This window comes from Eurosta solidaginis, chromosome 4 (genome assembly GCF_040869045.1).
Source record: "Eurosta solidaginis isolate ZX-2024a chromosome 4, ASM4086904v1, whole genome shotgun sequence".
Classification (NCBI taxonomy): Eukaryota; Metazoa; Arthropoda; class Insecta; order Diptera; family Tephritidae; genus Eurosta; species Eurosta solidaginis.
In genome coordinates this window covers 131,376,624-131,387,081 of record NC_090322.1, presented here as the reverse complement: position 1 = coordinate 131,387,081, position 10,458 = coordinate 131,376,624, and the positions used below count along the sequence as shown (strand labels likewise).

The window sequence follows — 10,458 nt, the reverse complement described above, 5'->3', positions numbered from 1 at the left end:
GTTTGAATTAAAACCAAGTTTCTACTTTATTAAGATTTTATATATTAAACCATTGAAACATCCCAATTGTTTGTATACCAATAAAAAACCTAAAATTTGGTCCTTTTTTTTATATGTGGTCTTTTTTTCGATGCATTTTGGTCCTAAACGAAAATATGGTTTGGCAACCGTGTTTGAGAACGCATGTGACAAGGTTGCATTTTTCAGAACAAATTTTTTTTTTTTAATAATGAAATAGTAGTATGGAAGCGACAGCCACAGTAGTAGACATGTATGTTAATATTAGCAAAGTTTAAAAACAAAGCATTTTTTCTTTGAAAATAATCTAAGGGAAGATGCACACGATTCTTACCTTCATAGACGCGTATTAGGTACAGCATAAGAAATCGTGAGGCGTAGAAAATCGTAGCTGCATTCCATATTTTGTACGCGTCTACGAAACTATGTCTCGTGTGTATCTTGCCTAAGTTTAGCTTCTTACGAGATCCAACATTTTTAATTAATAATGATAAATAGGACGTGAAGCAACTAAGCTTAAGGTGACTTTTGAGTCGTTTTGGCACTTGCGTTGCGTCTACATCTGACTTTGAACACACGCGCTTTAACTGCTTCAATCTATAAGCAACGCATCACCAACGTGAAAGCAAAACACAAATAATTAAAAACTTAGGATTCTTCTTGATGTTTCCTAGATTTCTTGAAAAATATAAGAATTTCTATCGCCGTTCACCTAAATAAAAAACATAATTTTGTATTCATGTCGTTTTCGTGATCGATCAGGAGAGACGGTGGAACATATCCTCCTGGAACGCGACGCAATCTGATGAGGGCATAATACATCAACGGTGGCAGTACAATCCCCAATAAATTTTCTATCTATCTTCATGTTATAAAAATAGTTGTATTTCATTTTTCCTCATGTGACAGGGGAACTTTTAACGTCCGTTATTTTAAAGCAACCTTTATTTGACAAATCACTGAACGATTTCTTTCAAATAAAATGTTTGTTAGCGTTCACCGAAGATGAGGAAAACATCCCCTGGATTTGGTACCTTATATAGTTAAAGAAAGTTATGCATAAGCAAAATTTTGTCAGCACAAAACGAATAGTTAGAGAAAATTTAAAATATAATGCATGCAATTTATGAAATCATTTTTATTATATTAAATTAGTTTGACATATCAGATTTGTTAATATTATTTTAGTCCTACTCTTAACACATTTATAATGTTTAAGAAGAACATTTAAGAAGTAAGAAACATGATTAATTGCTTACATTAATACGTGTTTCATTTATTTTCATTGAGGAATAAGTTCGTAAAAATAAAAAGCACTTTTTATGGAGCTTCCATAGATAAAATGAGTAATAGAAGGAACATTGGTTTATTTTTAAAATGAAAATCTACTGCTAAAAAAGTAATAGAATGAACATTGGTTTTTATATTACATTTTTAAAATGAAAATCTCCTGCTAAAAAGGGACCAAAACTTAAGTACATTTTTTCATTTTCGTACTTAACTGCACTCCCTTTTGTGATTCAGGATTTCGGGAAAATTTTGAAAAAACTCCGAACACCAATTCCTTCATTATATGACATTCGACTTCCTAGTCCACCCTGCAAAAATGCTCCACGTCATTTGACTAGTCATTTTACGGGCATTGTGACTTTCTGCACCGGTTATATTCATAGTCACGTTTGCATGGGCGTGATGAAAATTGTGACTAAATTTTGCGTTTCGTTCCTATTAATGTGATCGTGCATTCCGCTCCCACTTATAGGATGTGAGCATAGCACTGCTCTGCTCACACACGTCACAATGCGCATCGAAAGGCGGTCAAATTTTCGGTTTTTTCCTCTACATTTTCGTGGCATTTGACAATCAATTTTACTGCTGTTTTACCGTTTATATAACCGCCATATAACTTGAATTTTACCTGGCGATTTACTTTACCTGTAGCAGCCACGAGAATAAAATATGAACCAAAAAAATTTAATTTTCAATATTTATTTTTAATTATAATAACCAAACATAACATATAATATAAACATTTATTTAAAACATATCATTAGATTTAGTCAATTTTTGCCAAAAAAAGAATATGCAAACCCAGATATTTAAAAATTTTAAAATAATATTTAAATTGCGACAATATTGCATCGCCTAGCAACATTCTAAAAACCCGTGTTGAAAATTCATAACAATTTACAAAATTTCAGATTTTTTGTGCTTTTCTAAGTTTTACATATCATGTATTCATCTGGTTTTGCATCTTGGAGCCTCATTATTCATGAAATTGCAACTTAAATTAATACAATTAATATAAAAAGGAAGTAAGTACTATAATAATAACATAAAAATATATTAGTTGCTTTGAGCTATATTGCTGCTGCAGCTAACTTTACATTTGGACAATTCAGAAGTGTAAGTATAATTTGAGTTGTTTACATGGTTTCGAATACAAAATTTGATTATTTGAATAAATTTAAGTCTACAACTTAAAGCTAAGTAGAAATTCACATTAGATTTACTCTTGTTTTCAAATCAAGAATAATATTCAAAGGTGTCGTGGAATCGGATTGCTGTCGTAATTGAATTTGAAAGTAGTAAAGTAAAATATGAATTAAAAAATGTAGGACTAGTAATTGAGTCAGACTTATTATTGTTCTAAATCTAATCATTCAAGCAATAATTCTGAAACCCTAGCAGGAGTATTGATTGGTTTCAAATCTAATTCCAACAGAAATCGTATCACGACATACCTTATTATATATGTACATGAAATTGTAACTTAAATTAATACAGTTGATAAAAAAGAAAAGTAAGAGTTTAATAATAAATAAACTCGCCTTATTGGTTTTTGTTTTCCAATTGAAATCTTTTCCAAGCGAACAGAAAATAATTTTAAGCTTCAGAAAAAACTCCAATTATTTAAATAATCTACAACTTAAAGCTTACTAGAAATTCAGATTAGGTTTACTCTTTTTTTCAGATCAAGAATATTCAAAGGTGTAGTGGAATCCGATTGCTGTCGTAATTGATGAACTTAAAAAAGTACGAATTGTAATTGAGTCAGATTTATTATTGTTCTAAATCTAATCATTCAAGCAATAATTCTCCAACCCTTAGCAGGAGTATTGATTGGTTTCAAAACTTATTCCGATAGCAATCGTATCACCACATCCCTTATTATATATGCACATGAAATTGTAACTTAAATTAATACAGTTGATAAAAAAGAAAAGTAAGAATTTTAAAAATAAATAAACTCGCATTATTGGTTTTTATTTTCCAAATGAAATCTTTTCCATGCGAACAGAAAATAGTTTTAAGCTTCAGAAAAAACTCCAATTATTTAAATAATCTACAACTTAAAGCTTAGTAGCAATTCAGATTAGGTTTACTCTTTTTTCAGATCAAGAATATTCAAAGGTGTCGTGGAATCCGATTGCTGTCATAATTGATGAACTTAAGAATGTACGACTTGTAATTAAGTCAGACTTATTATTGTTCTAAATCTAATTATTCAAGCAATAATTCTGCAACCCTTAGCAGGAGTATTGATTGGTTTCAAATCTAATTCCGACAGCAATCGTGTCACATCCCTTATTATATATGTACCTGATATTGCAACTTAAATACTGTTGATATAAAGAAAAGTAAATACTTTAATAATAAATAAACTCTCTTAATTGGTTTTTGTTTTCCAATTGAAATCTTTACCTGTGCAAGCACATCGCTAACCTGTGTTGGCAAAAGATATGATTATACTGTCTTCGATAGATAGTCGGACGAGCCGCTACTCGGCGAAGTGATATTGCAGCTTAAATTAATACAATTGATATAAAGAAAAGTAAGTACTTTAATAATAAATAAACTCTCTTAATTGGTTTTTGTTTTCCAATTGAAATCTTTACCTGTGCAAGCACATCGCTAACCTGTGTTGGCAAAAGATATGATTATACTGTCTTCGATAGATAGTCGGACGAGCCGCTACTCGGCGAAGTAGAGATGACCGTTGTGTCGGTGGCAGCTGTTACAACAGCAGTTTCTAACTTTACACCATCCGTACAGTGTGATGAACGCTTCACTGCCTTTTCCAATTGCTTGGCGCCAGCAATTTTTGCTGTTTGTAAAGCTTTAGCTGTAATGCAAATATATAGATGGCTTAAAGTGGTTTTCGTATGTTATTCAACAACTCACCCTATACCATCATCACAGCCTCCTCATCGATTTTGAATATGTGTACTGTTTCAGTATTCAGACCCAGTTCGTTTGATGCAATATTTTCGATTTGATGAATATGTATACTATCCGTTAGGCAGACAATTAGGTGCAATCGATTCATTCATATACTGTGGGTATTTGAGCCGTAGACGCAACGGCAGATATTTTGATTCTTTTTGAAGTGTAACATTTGTAAACAGTCGGGTTTCTCTGCTGTCACCATCACCACTAGAGAGCTATTGAAGAAACGCTCGACCAAGATAATATGTGAGATTTACACGCATAGATTTCTTCCACCTTTTCACAGTTATTGATGGAGAAAATGCGAAAGCCATATTTACTATCCAATACCGAAATAGAACTGTAGAGGAAGAAACATTTTATAAAATTTAATAAAATCAAAAAATGATAGTTGTGCTAAAATGGGGTAACGTATTGTATGTTAAAGTATAGCGAAGTCTCAGCGGCTTTGTCCTGGTGAAAATTGAGTTTGAATAGGTTTTATTCTTCATTCTTAGAAACATGTACGAAGGTAACTGGTAAGATATTAAAAATCCTCAACGCTTTTTTTGCTATAACTTAAAAAAACTCATATTCAAACTTCTGCTTAACTTCTACATATCAATAGCTACCTTTGCCACCAGGAGTCATTATTGCTTCTACGCCTATGCTATTGTTTCCTACATCGATGAGCTTTGTAATAAAATAAACAGCTATCTCCCCAATCTCTCCAGTTTTGTCGCCTCGCGAAACCTGATATTGTCACCAACCAAATCATCAGTGACCTTATTTAAAACATGACCGCGCCAAATGTCGACCATATGGCATTACCCTACCGACTGTCTTACACCCTAAATCACCCGAACATACCGACACAGGATTGGAAGGTACTTACTGTATCTCGGCCTACGGAGGATGGTCAGTTATACATCTTCCAAATAAACAAGCAGGCGGAGGATATATTGTACGCGCAGCTTGGAAAAATGTCCTTAGGTACAGGCAAAATTTATATGCGACTCAGGAAAAGAAGTCGCGGGTATTAAAGTCCTAACACGCTGGACGTGGGCGAAGTCGAAAGGACCTCAAAAGCCTAAGGGAAAAAAGACAGGTGGAGGTAGCCCCCGTCACCCCGAATGTGTTAGAAGCGGACCAACAGCCAGATGGTGCTGTGAGTCGCACAGAGGAACACCCGGCACAACAGGTATAAGAGGCTGAAGGGGGCTTCGAACACTCTAAACCAAAAGGGCTAGGGGAGGACGACGACGTCACGATGAAGGTGCTGGAGGGGGACAAGCAGCCCATTGGTGCTGCGAGTCCTACAGATAAACCTCCAACACAGTAAAGTGGCGTCGAGCGAACTCCTCCTAACGCGCTGATCCAGGAGCCGTGGCTTCCATCGGGAGGAAAGGTTTCTGGACTTAGCGTGCGCGGATTTGGCGTTTACTATGCGCAAACGGAAGGACGGGTGCGATCTGTAGTAATGGTAAGGAAACAGCTGCATTCATATATGCTGCCTAATTACACTACTGAGGACCTCGTAGTGGTGGTGAAATCGCCGGGCTCAGATGGTCCATGTCCGGCCATGCTACAAGTTTCAAGTAGGGCGGTCGTGGGATGGCTTAAAATAATATTCGATGGGTGCATAAACTGAATCATGTACCGCACTCTTGGAGAACTGCTCGTGTAGCTTTCCTACCAAAGGCGGGGAAGATCGGTCACGTGTATCCCAAAGATGATAGACCCAATAGCTTAACATCATTTCTGCTCAAAACCTTTGAGAGGCTGATAAATGTGTACATAAAGTCCAACGTGGATGAAAAGCTGCTCTCCACAACACAACAGGCGTACACCAAAGACAAGTCAGTATACACCGCATTGCATAGGGTGGTAATAAGCATAGAAAAAGCCCTGGAATATAAGGAATATGCTCTAGAAGTCTTCTTAAGCATTGCGGGGCTTTCTAAATGGGCGATTATTGATGGTCTTAATTACGTTAAAGTACATCCAGCCTTACCCAGATGGATCGACTGCATGTTAAACTGCAGTAAGATTACATCGCAATGGGGATTGTACAGGGGCACTCCGCAGGGAGGGGTGCTATCACCTCTGCTGTGGACGCTGGTCATTAACCAACTGCTTAGGGGATTATACGAGGGACCAGAAAAACTTACGGTTTACGCAGATGACGTTGCATATGGTCTTGTTTACAAAGAGGTACAAGGTCGCTAATTTGACCAAATATCTAGGAATGATCCTAGACAGTAAGCTGTCATGGAAGCTCAACGTGGAGGAGAGGGTGAGGAAGGCTTCAACGGCACTTTATGCATGGAAAAGAATGCAAAAGAACCGGCATATACGATCAGAAGGAACTCGATGACGATGCCTCAAAACTAACAACCAAAAGCAATAATTATAATTTCACTGACACAAATTTTATAGTTTTTTTTCGGGATTTGGACACAATGTTGTTGTTGTTTTTGTAGCGATAAGGTTGCTCCCCGAAGGCTTTGGGGAGTGTTATCGATGTGATGGTCCTTTAGCCGGTAACACAGCACCATTAAAGTGCTAGCCCGACCATCTCGGGAACGATTTATGTGGCCACATTAAACCTTCAGGCCATCCCTCCCTACCCACCCCCCCCTTCCCCCAGATCCTCGTCTATTAGTGAAACAGGATTCGCCGCGGATAGGTGAGGTTCACAATTGGGTTTGGAGAAGCTATATATTGAGCTGGCAACCTGAAGGGTTGCGCTACACAGCCCCTTGAATCTGGTATTTTAGTCGCCTCTTACGACAGGCATACCTACCGCGCGTAAATTCTGACCCCCTAACCCGCTGGGGGTATTTGGACACAATCTTTTCATTATATTACTTAACAATTTAAAGGCTTCATTCTGTATTGCGAACGATAGCTCAGACGAACGATTCGCCTCCAAACGATTTCGTCTAGCAATGGTATTCTCTATCATTTTCGTTCGGTCTTTACCTTTCTAACTAACAGCAAAGGCAAAAGTAATTGTCAAGTGATAAGTTGCCATTGTTTAACACAGTGCAAATACACTAGCGATTCGTCTCTGATCCGCATCGAAAGTTCGTTTCGTAATAGAGAATGAGGCCCTAAGATAAGACATTTTTTTCAATTTGTATTTTGACTTACCAGCAACAACACAATCATGTTTAATTGTACGCCGCACAAGCATTATAGCATGATGTAACGAAGCTCAGTTTCTTCCAAAAATTGTTCAACACTGCCACGTAAAATCAATGTACTTGTTCTAGCATTAACGCAACCTTTAAATAATTATAAACTATAAAAATGAAATTAATGTCAAACCTTGCAAAATGTTGAAACGTTCACCACCAACCTGACGTTCTTCAAAGTAATCACATTGACCCAAAACAATTGAATTAATATCATTAGCTGTAGTCATAACAGCACCACCACAAGCTTTCATTCTACGTTTCCAATCTTCTTCTGGTACATGAACAGCACAGAACATATCACGATCTGCAAAATACTGTGTAGCAACATCACCAATTGGTAATTTAGAAAACACAACATTGGCGCCTTACTTAGCTAGTTTATTCTACAGAATACGCCATTCAGCATCAACAATTTTCTGATACTCTTGGATATTGGAGGACATTGCTGTGGCAGATCATTTTTCCAATAAAGCACTTTGTTGCTCCTTTGATTGGCGCTTCGACATGTACAGCCATGTCATATTTTAGCATGCATAATTGTAATGCTTTACGTATAGCTTTAATGATGATACGTGCATGCACGCCTTCCTCAACATCTGGCTTAACTTGTTTTAAGATTTCACATGCTTAAAATACTACTGAAGTGGTGCCATCGCCGACCTGATAAGAGAAACATTTTTATTCTACACATTCTAATATAACAAAAAACTTACCTCAGCATTTTGAAATTTGGCGATGTCTACTAGAGTTTTACGGCTGGATTCACAATATCCAATAGTTTCATAATGGTTGCCCCATCATTTGAAATTGTGGCCTTACCACTGGAATCAAAAATATGCTTGTCCATACTACGTGAACCCAATGTAGTGCGTACAGTGCCGCAAATGAATGCGAGGCATTGATGTTGGATATGAGTTGAGGTTTACCATGAGAGCTATCGGTACCCAAGCATTTTTTACACAAATACTCATGTACCCAATACAAGTTCAGGACGTTCATATTTATCGACACGCTGTCCGGTATGGCCCAAATGTTAGAAATATGCAGTTGGCACAAAAATATGGATCAATGAACACAAGTAAAAGTGAAAGATTTTTTTTATCCTCTCTTGTTACTTTACATATTAAGCTTGAAACACAATGCCCTGGCGCCGCGAAATAAACGCGACGAACCGCCTGGTCAAAAATAGAATCCCCATAATTACATGAAGGTGAACACAATGAACGCCAAGAGCGGAATTTACGCGACGTCATTTTGCGACGATAGATTTAATTCTATCGTCGCCGCCGGGCGGTGACGACAATTTATGCCAAAGGTGGCCATATTAATTTTTTGCTTCAACGCTAAACTTAAATTTAAACTAAAAATACATTTATCTCGTTCTTTAAAAAGCACAAACATACATTTCAAAACTCTGGATTAGAATAAATTAATTTTCATGATTATAATAAAGTTTTTCAGTGAGTTCTTTGTGTGAAGTCATTTGTTCCTTCTTCTCTCTTCCTTTGTCTTTTATATGGTCACCCTTAGTATAGTCAAATCAGCTGTTTGTGTAAAATTATTTTGTGAAAATTTTGTATGCAAATTGAAAATTGAGAAAAATTCGCGATTAAAATGGATATAAGTGAATATATCATAGAACAAGTTAAGGAAAACGATTGTTTATATAATCTTGGTTCTTCAGATTATAAAAATTTAAATAAAAAGCAGTCGATATTTGAAAATATTGGCATAGCATTGAACTTGGATGGTAAGTATTTATATGTTTGGATGTGGGTTCTTCTCATTTGTTTAAGTATCCTTTTTAGGAGAAACATGTCGTAAAAAGTGGAAAAGTCTCCGAGACACTTATAAAAGGCGTAAGCGCTGTGCGCTATCTCCTTCCGGGAGCACCGTAGGAAGTGCTACAAAAAGTTGGAAATACATGAATGCAATGCAGTTTTTAGACGACTAAAGATGCGTTAGAATTACCACAATATTTGGTACAGTGATACTCATATGTAATATAGTGTGATCGGGACTGGGATGTATATAATAGAAAATAGATTAAATTAGATTATCAATCATATATTTTTTTCTTTTTAGAACTGTTGGAAATTGTGATCCTGGCATGATTAACGAACATACTGATGTATATGAAAAGTCAACAGATTGCTCAAACTCTTCAAATCGTGAACCACTTATATACGAATCGCAAATAAGCGAAAATTCGACAGATTGTTCCAATTCTCCAAATGCAATTATGGATGCTACTTTCGAACCGTATATAGTATACGAACCACAGTTAGTTGACGAGAATTCCAAACCTTCAAATGATAAAGCAGCTAGAAGCTATGTCGCTCAGAATAAGAACCGGAAGTCAAAAAAGCAAGCAGATGCCGAAGTTACTTCAGTTTTCAAGGATGTGCTAAAAGTATGCGCAAAAACAATCCAAGACTTAGCTTGTGCCCCTGAGCAAGAAAAAATACGGGATTCAACATCGCTTTTGTTTGAAAGCTTGGCGAAAAGAATTTCCAGTGCCAACTTATCACAGAATAATGTGCGCAATATTGAAAGGAAAGTTGTTGCTTTAGTTTATGAAGAACTAGGAAAGACAAGTGTTCAATAATTTCACGTCTTTAGCTGATAGGTAAACAGTCGTAAGTCCAAAAATATATATTTTGAGAAATGAGAAAAACAAGTACCTCAACGACAATGACAATGGCAATACATCGTACAGTTCGAAGTGTAGGCAACCAACAATATCTGAGCTAAGATCTTTTGCCAGAAAGTCAAGAAGCCATAATAAAATTGAAAAATGGTACTAATTCCATTTGGACAACTTTGTTAGACTAAAATTGTTTGCACAACAAGGCTGCATATTTAAAGAAATTCAGAGAACTCTAATAAAAGTTTTGAAATTTTTGTAAAATTCTCTCGAATTTTCGAATTTTTCGTAAACTTTTTTGCGAATGGTTTGCATAGTTTTAGGAACAAAATTCATTGAAGCTTTTTCTTCAAATATGGAAAAAAGGGATTTAATTGGCGA

At 36.1% G+C, this 10,458-nt stretch overlaps 1 protein-coding gene across 7 annotated transcripts; it reads right to left on the bottom strand.

Annotated features, from left to right (window-relative positions):
• Nucleotides 1-2,021: 2,021 nt before the first annotated feature.
• LOC137250345 (T-complex protein 1 subunit eta-like) lies at nucleotides 2,022-10,206 on the bottom strand. 7 transcript variants are annotated; one of them, XR_010952922.1, is made up of 6 exons: nucleotides 8,144-10,169; nucleotides 7,800-8,090; nucleotides 7,592-7,734; nucleotides 7,384-7,534; nucleotides 4,204-4,588; nucleotides 2,022-4,144 (listed from the first exon to the last, which is right to left on the bottom strand). XR_010952922.1 is itself a non-coding variant. In XM_067782968.1 (5 exons), exons 2-3 carry the CDS (start codon nucleotides 7,724-7,726, stop codon nucleotides 7,426-7,428), a joined length of 258 nt encoding a protein of 85 aa, XP_067639069.1. In that variant the 5' UTR covers nucleotides 7,727-8,090; nucleotides 8,144-10,206; the 3' UTR covers nucleotides 2,022-4,144; nucleotides 4,204-4,588; nucleotides 7,384-7,425. The 7 variants fall into 7 exon arrangements, 1 of the variants encoding a protein (XP_067639069.1); XR_010952918.1 differs by having other exon boundaries at nucleotides 7,592-7,744; nucleotides 8,144-10,142; XR_010952920.1 differs by having other exon boundaries at nucleotides 7,384-7,501; nucleotides 7,561-8,090; nucleotides 8,144-10,170.
• Nucleotides 10,207-10,458: the final 252 nt, after the last annotated feature.

Bases quoted from the DNA above. Each gene is read 5' to 3' on its own strand.
- LOC137250345 (XM_067782968.1), bottom strand. From the start codon at position 7,726: ATGTTCTGTGCTGTTCATGTACCAGAAGAAGATTGGAAACGTAGAATG. The intron at 7,518-7,560 runs GTTTGACATTAA...AATTATTTAAAG, and splicing joins ACGTTTCAACATTTTGCAAG to GTTGCGTTAATGCTAGAACA.